Source organism: Dipteris shenzhenensis, chromosome 4 (assembly GCF_047967505.1).
Source record: "Dipteris shenzhenensis isolate YYH24624 ecotype China chromosome 4, Dip_SZ_1.0, whole genome shotgun sequence".
Lineage (NCBI taxonomy): Eukaryota > Viridiplantae > Streptophyta > Polypodiopsida > Gleicheniales > Dipteridaceae > Dipteris > Dipteris shenzhenensis.
The window spans coordinates 18,680,326-18,695,135 of NC_141599.1; the positions used below are offsets into that span (position 1 = coordinate 18,680,326).

The 14,810-nt window shown below is 44.8% G+C and overlaps 1 protein-coding gene across 1 annotated transcript in view; it reads left to right on the plus strand.

The window, feature by feature from the left end:
• Positions 1-5,736: 5,736 nt before the first annotated feature.
• Positions 5,737-14,810, plus strand: part of LOC147902549 (uncharacterized) — a 56,382-nt gene continuing 47,308 nt past the window's right edge. Inside the window, exons 1-5 of the mRNA XM_087373590.1 lie at positions 5,737-5,854; positions 10,866-11,228; positions 11,539-11,667; positions 11,882-11,927; positions 12,043-12,125. Of these exons, the coding sequence (XP_087229716.1) occupies positions 5,852-5,854; positions 10,866-11,228; positions 11,539-11,667; positions 11,882-11,927; positions 12,043-12,125 (624 nt within the window). The 5' untranslated portion in view covers positions 5,737-5,851. The remainder of the gene's footprint in view (positions 5,855-10,865; positions 11,229-11,538; positions 11,668-11,881; positions 11,928-12,042; positions 12,126-14,810) is intronic.

Sequence of the window (14,810 nt, forward strand, 5' to 3'; positions counted from 1 at the left end):
TTCATCCAAGTTGCGGCCTGCTGGTATTGTGATAATTCTTTCTATCTTAAATGGTGCGTTGCCCTATCAGCTAGATTTAGATTTAGATGCTCGTTAGGGAGAGACTAAAATGAAAACGTTTAGACTTCACAAGCAGTTGTAGCTTGATTGAAGAGATTTTGGACTACCTTTTGATTAGCCTTCTCCTTTAGTGCTAGCCTTCGTCATGGCTGAGTTTGTCCTTCACCTCCGGAGTGCCGACAGAAACTTAGTACGAAGACTTTGTATAAATGGATGCTCAAGTATGTGTGGGTGTGTGGATTTGTATATGTGAGAGCATATTTTTATACTATGGTCTACACCCACTGTTGGGCGTTGATGACGTCAGTGGGGATGTCATAGTAGCTAGTCCTTGCTATGCATGATGGAGTTTATGGTTTTCAACCTTGTGAGTGACTATGATGAGATTGAAACTGCACTATGTTGTGTTTTTAAAGGATGAGTTTGGGAATGTTCCTGGATTCATCTAGGTATATGCTTCTGCCGTATTAGCGGACATTCAAATTTCACCTTGTGAAGTTTTTGTCCAAGTTGCGGCTTGCTGGTATTGTGATAATTCTTTCTATCTTAAATGGTGTGTTGCCCTATCAGCTAGATTTAGATTTAGATGCTCGTTAGGGAGAGACTAAAATGAAAACGTTTAGAATTCACAAGCAGTTGTAGCTTGATTGAAGAGATTTTGGGCTACCTTTTGATTAGCCTTCTCCTTTAGTGCTAGCCTTCGTCATGGCTGAGTCTGCCCTTCACCTCCGGAGTGCCGACAGAAACTCAGTACGAAGACTTTGTATAAATGGATGCTCAAGTATGTGTGGGTGTGTGGATTTGTATATGTGAGAGCATATTTTTAATACTATGGTCTACACCCACTGTTGGGCGCTGATGACGTCAGTGGGGATGTCATAGTAGCTAGTCCCTGCTATGCATGATGGAGTTTATGGTTTTCAACCTTGTGAGTGTGACTATCATGAGATTGAAACTGCACTATGTTGTGTTTTTAAAGGATGAGTTTGGGAATGTTCCTGGATTCATCTAGGTATATATAAATATTTTGTACTTGGACATCACCTCTATTTATGATATTTTTTTGGCTGAATATCTTTGTGTATTCTCTTCATATCTGAAGTGTTCTCTCTATAAGCACATGGAGTGAGTTGGCATTCAAAGTCTTTTGTTGTGAGACCTAAAGACTTTCTTTATTCCGATGCATAAGGGTTGGCTGTAGCAAGGGTGATCCTCCTTCAGACCCTCATGCTCAACGCTTATAACTACAAACTGGTTGCAAAGCCTACAGTAATCCAGGGTTGCATCAATGTCATCAAACTTAGCACATGCTGTCTGTGCTGTCGCTTGTAACTCCTTTGCAAATTGTGAGAGCTTTTCCCTAACATCATAATAAAATGGATTTATGGGTAAATACTGCTTTGAAAGTCCTGGTGCAGTCAGCACATTCTCAGCATTTGCAAGTTCCTGGTTGCTACTACCACCAGTTGCTATGGGATTAGGAAATGAGCGGTTTAAACTCCACGATTGGGAATTGTCTTGTTAGATCACATGCATTGGAGCACTTGTGAATTGGGATAAGAGGCCTTAAGTTCCCCATACCAGCATTTGGCAAGGTCCTTTGCTGAGGTTTCCCTGGACACTGATTGACCGCTGTCTTCCACAAAGAGAGAGGTAAACCCCCTTGCTGATGCCCAAACAAACCACTGTAGTCTGTTAATGATCCTGAAAACTTAAAAGCCTCTTCTTCTTGACATTCATTGACTCCATATAAGCTCGCCTGATTCTCCTGTATTAAAGGTCTTTCATTCACAACATCATGAGGGTTAGGAGTTGTCAGTGATACTGTTTTTTTGAAGCTCCATAATTCTTTTAGCTGATGGTACTGTACATTTGGCAAGGTCCTTTGCTGAGATTTCCCTGGCCACTGATTGACCTCTGTCTTCCACAAAGAGAGGAAACCCCCCTGATTTTCCTGGCCACTGATTGACCTCTGTCTTCCACAAAGAGAGAGGAAACTCGCCTTGCTGATGCCCAAACACACCACTGTAGTCTGTTAATGATCCTGAAAACTTAAAAGCCTCTTCTTCCTTACTTGCATTGACTCCATATAAGTTGGCCTGATCCTCTTGTATTAAAGGTCTTTCATTCACAACAACATCAGGGTTAGGAGTAGTTGGTTTATTGAACCTCCGGACTTCTTTTAGCTGCTGATGTTACTGGCTTTGATAGGTGAAACGACTTGATTCAGGGACCTAGATTGCAAGCTACAGTCCAAAGAATGTAAAGGAGAATTTAGTAAAGAAGTCAAATGCCATTGTGGCGAATTTGCATCAAAACTAACAGGCCCAACTATACTTGTCCCTTTTTTATTAGGATCGTCCCTACAATTCAGGGAAACTGCATTATTGGGATTAAGGTCCATTCTTCCAGTCTGTTTCGATCTTTGATTGGGAATTTTACAGTTTATCCAGAAACAGGCTCCGTTGTGGAATCACAGGCTTGGTGGTCAGACTTCTACGATGATCTGCCATCCAAGTCCTTACCAACTTGACAGCTAATAATGAATTCTAAAGTAGTCTCCTTTGCATAGACCTTATCAACAATCTTATCTCTCTGGTTGACTCCATAAGCTGTGCTTGATACATTCTGAACTGTCAGGAAAAATTTATTACTAGGAGAAGTGGCTTGCAGAGATACTTTCTGAGGCAGTTGGTGAATTGCCCTTGGAATTGAAATGGGTTCCTAAAAATTTATTACCAGGTGAAGTGGCTTGCAGAGATACTTTCTGAGGCAGTTGGTGAATTGCCCTTGGAATTGAAATAGGTTCCTTTCCGTTTGGAGAAACTTGCTTTGCTGGGATTTGAAATGGAGCATTTGTTTCAGATGGTGTCACAACTGCTGGATCAGCAACAGCTTTTCAAGCAACATTTGGATCAAGACAATTCCATTTTTCAGGTTCTCCTTCCAAACAGTTGAAGCTCTCCCAATGTTGTGGCTGCCTTCTTCTCGAGTATCATGAAGTACCATCAATGGGGTAGAATCCATTACTTCAGAATCCTGGTGTTCATTTTGAGCTATAGGCTCTATCACTGACATAGGACCATTGTTTTTTCTATAAGGAATATCTACATCCCTAGGCATTGTTGGGGTGCTCCAAGTTGGCGTATTGCCGGATGATGTCTTTCAACCATAAAGCTGCCTTGCCTTGGGTCCCTGCTCATGGATCATTGCAAATGGGCCAATGCAATCACCATGAGTCATCTCCGTTTGAGTTTTGGGAGCAAACGTCTCATCGTAGTCGAAACCTTTCATCTATGCAGACCCTTGGCTACCATCGTGCCTTATACTTGTCAAATGTCCCGCCAAAACTTGTGCTTGACCTTGTATATCCACTTGCTTCTTATGACTTTACGCCTGGCGAATCTCAAAACCAGATCCCAAGTCTAGTTCCTCTCAATGGATTCCATCTGGATTTCTGTTGTGGATTGCCAATGCCTATTGCCCTTCGCCTCTTCAAAGGATCTTGCCCGTTTGTCAACTCGACTTGAGCCATCACACCATAGTTCGTTGTAGGCACGTATTGAAGTCATCTCGATGTTCTTACTACTTCAGAACTAGTCTCCAAGATGTCAGCATTCCTAGTGTCTTTTTTTTTTTCCCAGTGTCTTCTTACACCACAAGGGTCTTCTCTTCTTAGCTATTAAGACTTCTCTCTTCCTGAGTTCTGATTGGGATTTGACTCTATTACTTGATCTTGCTGGTATTGGAATTGGATTCAGTTCTTCATTAGAGTGTGGTCCCGTCTGGGACTATAGTCACAGATTGAATTCAGGGAATCACTCACATAGTGCATTGCAAAGCGAGATTAGGGAGTCAAAAGATACGAGTGAAGTCTCTGACTATAGTCTAAGACTATAGTCACAGATTGAATTCAGGGAGTCACATAGTGCATTGTAAAGCGAGATTAGGGAGTCGAAAGATACGAGTGTAGCTGCAGCTTTAAAGGCGATTTGGACTAGTCATGAGTTGTAAGATGAGTGAGCACAAGGATTCCACTGAAACCCTCATTTGAGGCATGCATGAAGTGCTATTGTAACAGTGCGATAATCGTTGAACAAGCTTGAAGCTCCTTGATATCTGTGTGTAATCTAGATGTGATTTTGGTGCTATTTATGTTTTCAAATTTGTGCATTGTGTCTTTCTTTTGTTGTATTTGATAATCGATTGGAGTAGGATTGTGATTTGACAAGCTTTCATCCTTTGAGTCATCCCTCGAATGATAATGAGTTTTCGAAGGAGGCTGGTTGGTATTGGAGTGCATCATGTTTTCCAACGCAAGCATGAGTCTTTGCTTTTCACAAAGGATGGCCTTTGAGGTAAGCATGAAAGTTGGTAGTTTCCAAACAATGAGTCTATGATGTGGTGGGTTGCCCTATTACTTTAGATTACAGAGGGAGAGAGGTGTATTCTATAATGAACCATCAACAATTGATTATAAAGAGAGTTGCCTTTAATAGGTGAACTCTTAAAAAGTCAAACATATAGGTGAATAATTACACATTACGAGTAACCTTATCAATGTTCTCTTCAATTTGCCTCTCTATGTTATGAATAACTCACTCATGGAAAAGTCGCAAGAGTACTAAGTGTACTCGAAGTACTACATCCACAATTTCATCCTACAAGGGTGTAGTGACCTATGGGAGGGATCCAAACTTTGGGCATATAAATAAAGAATGTCAATTTTATAATGCCCTTCATATTTAATGAGATCGTACAATAGATTCACTATGCAGATATGCATAAAATAGAAGCACGTATTTCCAAGGATAGTTTTCCTTTGCAAATGCCATCCGATGCGAAGAGAATACAAGTCTTAATGCGCTTTTGACCACTATGATGTGAAATGCTTATGACAATCAACCTATGGTATCTTGACAAAAATTGAGTGACATTTTGTCTAGGCCTTATTTTAGGGACTAGATTATAGCAAATTCAGTATTGAAAAATGAGAACTTATATGTTTTAAGATGTTGAAACCAATAACCCAAGAGAGTCAGCTCATTTTATGGGGTTAGGAAAAATGTCTTCTTTTAGCTCTGATGAGGTTTAATAGACTTCACAACTCCTTAAAATGAAACCATGGCAATGAAGATTCAAAATACTAGGCATGCCACACATATGTGCAATGGATCTAGAGATTGAAGAAGGTAGAAGAGGTTGCGTTCCTCTTGAAGAAGAGTTGCAAAGAGGAATGCGAGAAGCTCCATCCAGCTTATGCAACACGAACCACAAAATTAAAAGCATAGGCCTTATACCTTGACAACAACTATGAGTGCCCAACACTAACTTGTCTTGTGACACCCCCACACATCAACATGTGAATGGGGCCTAGGCATCCACATTTTTCTAGACCCCTTGTGACCCCAATCAAGACCCATTCTAAAACGGTAGTCTGGTCATAGAAGTCCATTGTTTGCTCAACTTGGTTTGACTTTGTTGGCTTGCTCATGTAGGTGTTGCGACAAAGCTATTTGTTTGGGGAGCTCGAGTAGATAGATGGTAAGTGCCATTGGTCAAATGATTTCTTCTGCATATCATTTTATTTCACACTCAGATTGCTTTCTTCATTATGTTGTTGTTTTTCGTCCTATCAAAAGATTGGTAAAGATTAATGTACTTTGCATTCTGCAATGACCAAAGTTGATTGGGTTCCTCGTGGGATCGCTTGAGAATATATTTAGGATGTGATATTGTCCCCTTTTTGATAAACTACTTCAACTGTACGATGGTCTTTCGGAATTGAAGCATGGTATGTGTTATTGAGCATTTTTTTGGTTCCTGTATCCTTACTGCTACATCACACTTTCCATGGCTTCACTTTTTGCAATATATTCAACTTAGGGCCTATTCCCGCTACTGGTGATGAAGGACTTTTTAACGAAAGTGTGCATTTTGGCTGTGGCCTTTCAAATCTCCAGTGGGGATGACCCCACCAAGCGCTCTTTCTTGGGCTAACTGTTTGGTGTACCCCCTTCTATGGCTTGGTATATATGACAAAGGGTTTATTGGGCTCCTTGTGGCACTTTATGAGTAGATTTGTGGCTTACTAATCCCATAAGCAATGTGGGGATATTGAGTGCCCTAGATATATTGAAGGATGTAGCCCCTCTCCCATATCCCGCTGGCCTTTTTTGGGGAGTAGGAGAGGGCTTGGCACGGCTATGGGTAAGGGGTGTGGGACCCCCCGTACCCTGTTCCCTCCTTTGACATGTGGCGTTTTTTGTAGGAGCCAAGATGGTATGGTCCAGTTCGATAGACCGTGAGTGGTGTGACAGTTGTTGTGCGTGACTAGCGTGACAGCAGCTGTCTCTAGGCTGCAACAAAGAGTAGCGTGAAATGTGACCTTGAGCGGCTGAGTTGTGACAATCCGTGCCACTGGTTGTTATAAGTGCAACTTTATTTGGACAGGCGGCTGCTTGCACCATCAGTTTACTATCTGTTGTGTGAGGCACTTTGGGCGGCTTTGGTTTGTTGATCCTGTGCGGCTTGTCCTGCATTACCATGGTTTGTGGGCTGGCCTTTGGTTTGGTCAGTCCACCTTTCAAGGTGCTTAGCCCACGGGGGTGTTGGGTTTGGGGTAACCCCCTTGCTGTACCCCCTGTATGGTGCAAATGACAAAGGGTTGATTTGGCTCCTTGTGGCGCTTGATGACACGTGGATTTGTGGCTTAGTAATCCTGTAAGCAATGTGGGGGTATTGAGTGCCTTGGATATAGTGAAGGATGTAGCCCCCTCTCCATATCTTGACGCCCTTTTTTGGGAGTGGGAGAGGCCTTGGCATGGCTATGGGGCGGGGGTGTGGGACCCTGTTGGAAAGGTCACCTCCCCATCTGTAAGCCCCCAAATGAGGAGAGCGTGGGAGAGGGAGACCTAGGGCAGGATGTGCCCAAGAGAGAAGAAAGAGAGGGGGCTGCCACATGGGCAGCACCTCACAGAGACAAGCATGGCTGCAAAGGACGGAACCTGTGGAAGGAGCAGAAGGCGGGGACAGCAAGCCCTAGATCTGACCTGGCAGGGTGCGATGATGTCAGCAGCAGTACGGTTCAGTACAGCACTGCACACGTGGCTGGAGAAGAGCCTGGCAGAGGGCAGAACCAGCAGCAGCAGGGTGAACAGGTGCTGACATGGCTGGGGCCTGGTGCAGCGCATGGCTGGGGCCTGGTGGAGCAGCAAATGGCGCTGCCAGTGGGCAGTGGCATGCCTTATATAGGGCTGGGCCCTTGCCTAGATTGGAGGGTCAAAGGCCCTAGAAGTGTGGGCCAAAAGGCCCCGGGTTGTGAGCCCTTAAAGGGCTGGACCAGCCACAGTCTGGTCGGCCAGATTAGGGCAGGCTGGTCGGTTTTTTGACAGGCCCCTAGGGCCTATATAAGGTGAGGCTCTTGGCCTCATTCAACATCCAGCAGCCAGCAGTTCCAGGGCAGAAAGGAGCAGCAGGAAGTCCAGGGCAGAAAGGAGCAGCAGGAAGCCTACTCTCTGGGCCTATCTATAGGAGGTGAGATAGTGCAACAGGTGCTGCAGACTTAGCTCTAGGGAGAGGCTGGACCTTGGCTGTCTTCTAGGGCAGCAAGGTGCTGAGATCATCACACCTTCTGGAGCAGCTATTCACAAGCAGGTTGGAGCAGTGGAACAGCTATCTTGGGGCCTACATTCAAGAGGACCAAGGGGACCTGTGTGCTGTAGACAAAGCTTGGTAGGGGCTGCCCACCTAGGCTGATTCACAGGCAGTAAGGTGGAGAAGAACACATTGGACGGAAAGTCTACAGACGCTCGAGGTGGAGCACGCGGACTTGAGTCTAGAGATAGCCAGTAGATAGGAGAAGGACCTTGTGGTTAGATTAGAGGACCACACCATTGGTGGGACTCTGGATCTCTCTCTTTTGTATTGCGTCCATAGTTTTGGACGGAAATATATAAGTTTTGGTGTCTTCTATATCTAGTTGGTTCATTGTCTATTGATGAGTCTGCACATCTATGTGATGCACATTAAGTAAAGAAGTTTGTGATTCCACATCCCACACGCACACTGCGTGAGCTCCTGGGCATTACTATAAGTCTTCCGCTGTGTGTATCCTTTGTTGGGTCATTTCTAACATGGTATCAGAGCCCAAGTTGTAGGCTCACAGGTGTGGGAGCTTGAAGGCAGGGACCTTGTTGAAGGACGACCCTGATTCAGAAGCTCTAGGGAATTGACTTCCACGACTGGAGGATTGTGCCCTAGCGAGAAGGAGGGTGACTCAGGTTCAGTCAGGTGCATTTAAAGTTCGCGGTCCAGGTTATCTGAAGATGTACTTTTGTTACAAACCTTGCCAAAGGAAGGACGGGTTGAAACAGACCCTCAGAGCATGGTGCCTGGAAGACTCCAGTTTGTTCACTCATTATGAGGGGGACAACTGGAAGATCGTAGAGGCTGGGTTGCTCGAGTTCGAAGGCAGGAATGTGACGAAAGATGGTGGTGCCAAGAGGTGCTACCAAAGATGGACCTGTGTACTAGGATGGTGTGCGGAAGCGGAACCAGACCTGGTGGAGCAGGAGCCAGTGGATGAAAAGCCAGGAAAAGACTTTGACACCGAAGTGTTCCAAAGGACTACAACCGGGGAGTTACTGGAGCATCAACATCGACATGTTGGCATTGGGCCAAGATGTGTTGGTGAGAGGGGGTGTTGGAAAGGTCACCTCCCCATCTGTAAGCCCCCAAATGAGGAGAGCGTGGGGGAGGGAGACCTAGGGCAGGATGTGCCCAAGAGAGAAGAAAGAGAGGGGGCAGCCACATGGGCAGCACCTCACAGAGACAAACATGGCTGCAAAGGATGGAACCTGTGGAAGGAGCAGAAGGCGGGACAGCAAGCCCTAGATCTGACCTGGCAGGGTGCGATGACGTCAGCAGCAGTACGGTTCAGTACAGCACTGCACACGTGGCTGGAGAAGAGCCTGGCAGAGGGCAGAACCAGCAGCAGCAGGGTGAACAGTTGCTGACATGGCTGGGGCCTGGTGGAGCAGCAAATGGGGCAGTGGCATGCCTTATATAGGGCTGGGCCCTTGCCTAGATTGGAGGGCCAAAGGCCCTAGAAGTGTGGGCCAAAAGGCCCCGGGTTGTGAGCCCTTAAAGGGCTGGACCAGCCACAGTCTGGTCGGCCAGATTAGGGCAGGCTGGTCGGTTTTTTGACAGGCCCCTAGGGCCTATATAAGGTGAGGCTCTTGGCCTCATTCAACATCCAGCAGCCAGCAGTTCCAGGGCAGAAAGGAGCAGCAGGAAGTCCAGGGCAGAAAGGAGCAGTAGGAAGCCTACTCTCTGGGCCTATCTATAGGAGGTGAGATAGTGCAACAGGTGCTGCAGACTTAGCTCTAGGGAGAGGCTGGACCTTGGCTGTCTTCTAGGGCAGCAAGGTGCTGAGATCATCACACCTTCTGGAGCAGCTATTCACAAGCAGGTTGGAGCAGTGGAACAGCTATCTTGGGGCCTACATTCAAGAGGACCAAGGGGACCTGTGTGCTGCAAACAAAGCTTGGCAAGGGCTGCCCACCTAGGCTGATTCACAGGCAGTAAGGTGGAGAAGAACACATTGGACGGAAAGTGTATAGACGCTCGAGGTGGAGCACGCGGACTCGAGTCTAGAGATAGCCGGCAGATAGGAGAAGGACCTTGTGGTTAAATCAGAGGACCACACCATTGGTGGGACTCTGGATCTATCTCTTTTGTATTGTGTCCATAGTTTTGGACGGAAATATATAAGTTTTGGTGTCTTCTATATCTAGTTGGTTCATTGTCTATTGATGAGTCTGCACATCTATGTGATGCACATTAAGTAAAGAAGTTTGTGATTCCACATCCCACACGCACACTGTGTGAGCTCCTGGGCATTACTATAAGTCTTCCGCTGTGTGTACCCTTTGTTGGGTCATTTCTAACAGACCCCCGGTACCCGGTGCCCTCCTTTGACACGTGTCATTTTCTGTGGGAGCCAAGACTAACACCCCCCTTCATTGTTGGTGTGGGTGAGTGAAAAAAAGAAGACAAAAGAGACCACAGGGAGTGACTTACCTCCTATAACTGACATGATTTTCTTCTGTAGTATTTCTTTTGTGGTATTTGCACCATGTTTGTTTCCTGCTTTTTATCGAACGGTGTTCTAAAACACCATGTCTCGTCGTGATTATTACAACCCCAATGTCTCCAGCTTCCATGTTTCGTCCTTCAATTTCTTCGCTAACAGTGCACTGTTTTTTGAGCTACCTTAGATCTCACCATCTTTCTGTCCTCGAGTAGCGCAGGAGACCTCTTATCTAGCATGATTTCAACTGTTAATGCAAATCTGCATCAAAAGAAATGTTTCAAAATGTTTTGGAGATTCATTTTCAATGACATGGGTTTATTCGTTACTATGGTTGAGATAAGCAGTACTCTTTTGATGGTTATTTTGGTACTGTGTACTTGCATGCATCCCCCCTCTCATGTCCCCCCTTCCCCTTTTTGTGTTGGATCTGCTGTTTGTAGACGTCTTCTGGGAAAATTTTCTGACTATAAAATTCATTTTAGTAGAGGCTAGAAGTTTCTCAGGCTTGAATCAGTATGTTTTCCTTTTGCCTCCTTCCTCCTTGCATTTATTTGGATAGCCATATTACGCCATCTGATAGTACTGTCCAACTTGTGGCTAGTTACGGATGTATATCAGTATGGTGCAACAACGTGACTTGCGCATGCACATGCACATATTTTTTTAAATTAGAACAAATTGTTAATACATTTGCTGTCTCAAAAAACAGAGGATGGAAGCGCCTGCCCTTTCTGAAAGTGCACCTGCTGTTCCGATGGCTGCACCTGAGAAACAGCCTGTTGAGGAAATGTTTGGTAAACAGGGTAGCTCAACAGCAGGGAATAATACAGCATTGACACCAGTTGCAGAGAGTCCAAAGGTTTCCAAAATGGCTTTAAAAGCTGGTGTAAATTTTGTGATCCCTAAAAACAAACTTTCTGGAGCCCTGATTCCTGTGACAAAAAGTGGTAGCAAATGGGAACCATGTGAGCCAAAGAAAGAAGATCTTAAGCAGCCAGTAAGGAAAACAAAATGGGGCCCTGATTTGACCCAGGATGCAGTTGTGAAAAGAGGAAGAGCCCTTGCTTTACAGGTTGCTTCCTCAGGCCAATTTCATCATCATGTTTTGTCTTTTATTAACCATGTATTCAAAGTACATATGCTTGTGCTTTGCAGCTTTGCAAGGGGCATCGGAAAGAGAGTGTTAAGTCACTCTGAGTATATCAGTTGTGATGCAATTTGTCTACAATAAAGGCAATACAAAGTTTTGCTTTTGTTAGACCACTACGTCACTTGTTGGACTAGGCTCTAGTGGAGCCTTGTGAGTTTCTCATATGAAACACTCCTATTCCAGGTGCATTAAGTGATGTTGCTGCCTGTCTGGTGGTACAAATTTTGAGCAGACTCGTGCGGAGCAGCTCGCTGCACAGTTGGAGTCTGGTAATCTGGAGATTGAGAGCAATGAGGCATTGCGTTCTCCTTCGCCACCACCTATTTATGATTCACTTGGGCACAGAATCAATACAAGAGAGGTGAGCATGTACAGCTGTAAGTTAACAAGGCATGGTTGTGAGGCATCATTGCTGAAATCATGTCCCCTAACCCAGAAGTGTTATCTAGGGTTCTGATGCACTTAGAAAAGTATATGAATGTGGATTATGTGTTACAAAGTACATCACATTCGAATACCTTTCTGCAGTTTTTGGAATGGACCTACCATTGTTGATAAAGCTTAACTGTCTGCAGGGAAGAAAGCGAGAACAATTGGATTTGGAAAGACGTGAAGCTATTGGTCATTGTCTCCCAGCTCGGCTTTATTCAAACGCCTTTTAGGGCGTTTTTATAATTCGGTATGTTCACATCTTAGTGGTTATTATCTGACTGGATTGTTGTAATATTGGCTACAGGAGAATGCCTACAGTTGAACCCATCTTATAAGCCACCGTCTGGATACAAGGCTGTTTCCAAAGAGGCAAAATTATTTATTCCGGTGAGCAATTGATTTTTATGATTTCAGGGCTGGTTTGTTTGGCCTTTTCTGCAGGGAAGACTTTTGTAATGAGTTGGGTCTTTCTACTAGAGTAATCTGGTCCCAATCTGGCAGTGGCTAGTAGTCAATGTGCCGGGTCTCTCCTAGAGTAATTCTGTTGTTAATGGGTCTAGGAGGTAGGCAACCGGTGCATTCGAATAATGCATCATAACTAAGTAGCACGTCCTGTGACCATGAAGGCAAAGATTTAAAGTAGTACATGAAAAATCCTTTAATCTAGCTAGGAGTACTACAGGGAAAACACATACGTGATGTAGCTAGTATTTTAAAAACTGATTGTTTTTTCCCAAAGGAATTTTTTAGCTTCATCCCTTGGTTCAACAAAAAACAGCCTATAATTGCGACTCCTACAGGACAGCTTTTACAGCCATGGTGGAATGTATTTGGCTATGGAAACTTTGTGTAGATCTTGACATTGTTCAGACATCTCCCAATACCATCTACACTAACAATTAGAGTGCTTTAGCCATTGCGCGCAATCCACTGTTTCTGCATGTACTAAGTATCTTGAGGTTCACTCTCATTATGTCACAGAGAGATTGTCAACATGGGATAGTCACTTGTTTTTTGTTCCGATGCAAGACAATTTGGTAGATTCACTAAGTCCACTTAGTCAACGTATGACTAATAGGATACTAGGACTTTAGGACTAGTAGTTCTAACTCTAATCCGTACGGGGAAAAAAAATCGATGGTGAGCCTTTGACACCGTCCGTACGGGCATTCGTTTGCATTTTGAGGCGCGTTCTTCCAAGCTCCACCCAGCCATCCCTACACATTTCCGTACAGCCAGCCGTGCACATTTCTGTACAGCTAGCCGTACAAAAGTTCCAGCCGTTCAGCCAGCCCTTCAGGCTCCAACTGTTGACGCAGGCTGTAGCTAAAACCTAATGACCGTACGCCCACCTTGAGCCATCTGGCCTTTAGCAAGTGGAGAGTCGAGACTCTCTCAGCTTTGTGAGTCACGACTCGTGACGTGTGACCTCACCTTTCAGGAATCGATTGAAGGAGGACCGAGGTCACTCCCTCTTATCTCTCCCATGTCCTCTATTGAATCTTGGAGTTTCTTCTCATTCTGAATTTCAGATTCTCACATCTCTCTCTCTCTCTCTCTCTCTCTCTCTCTCTCTCTCTCTCTCGCGTGCAGATGGGAAGAAAGAAAGGAGAAGAATGCGAATTTGTGGAGACACTGAAGCCCTTTGGGAAAGGGGTAGCTCACTTGTAAATGCAGGTACTGCCCTCACAAATGGGATGGAGGACCTACCCGCATAAGAGCACACTTTCTTGGGCTGACAGGCCTTGGGGTTGACCTTGTACCGCCCCTCCTGAAAATGTGAAAGAAACGTGCAAAAGGTTGCAAGCAAAGGCAGGAAAAAGAAGATTTGTAGAAGAGCTTGATGCAGATGTGGCTGATTTGGGAGATGCCTGGGAGAGTTGTGTTGCTGCATCTGCACATGAGCCAAAACAGAAGAAACAAAAGGTGTCAAAGGAAGCCTTGGCCAAGGCATGGGAGTCCCAGGCACGAAAGGATGCCTACATTGCTCTTCGATGCTTTTTCTTTGCAGAGGACATTCCTCGTTGGAAGGTGAAGAGTCTATATTTTTTGGAAATGGTCCGTGCAATAGGCCAAGTTGGGCCTAGCTTTAAGCCTCCATCTTATAAAGCCTTGCGCACTTAGGAGCTGAAAAATGAGGTGGTATGCATAGATCAAGAGTTGTTGCAGCTTTGAGAGAAATGAAAAAAGTATGAGCATAGTGTGTGATGGTTGGTCTGACACTCGGTGTAGGCCTATTATTAATATCATGGTCTCATGTATTTTCGGATCAGTCTCCTTGAAGTCTGTGGATACTAGTGGGCATTATAAATCAGGGGAATACATTTTTGGGATATTAAAGGATGCCATTGTTGATGTTGGGCTAGATAATGTGGTGCAGGTGTGCATGGACAATGCATCTAACTGTGTGCGAGCAGGTGAGGATTGGTAGAGGAGGAGTGGCCTCATATTTTCTATACTAGATGCACATGTCATTGCCTTGGGTGTAACACATGCCAACATGAATTGTTTGAGGACATTGGGCAGCTTGCTTGGGTGAAGCTAGTGTTAACATATGCCAACATGAATTGTCACATCATGCACTGTGAAAGCTCAACAGATTTCTTTCATTGTATTGGGTGCCTCATTTTGGCAGGAAGCAAGAGTCATAGTGAAGATATGTGCATCTATTATGAAGATCCTTCGTTTGGCTGATAGGGAAGGGGCTACCATGGGGCTTGTATATGAGCTCATTGATCGAATGGTGGAGAAGATACAGGCTATGGATGGAATAGACTCCTCAAAGTTGGCTGATGTCAAAGCCTTGTATTAATAGGTGGGATATGATGCACTCTTCTTTGCATGTAGCAGCTTTTGTTCTCCATCCTACCTGGAGAGAGAAAAATCCAGATGGTGATAAGGAGGTGCATGATGGATAGACACAAAATTTCCAAAACATCATGATCAAAGATAGCAAGTAGTAGATACTAAAAAATTGAAAGTAGCTTGTAGGCTGTAGGTGCTACACCAAAACATCAAAGGCAATCTGCAAAACACCATAAAACAAACTGAAAAGGCTGCGAGGCTGCCCAC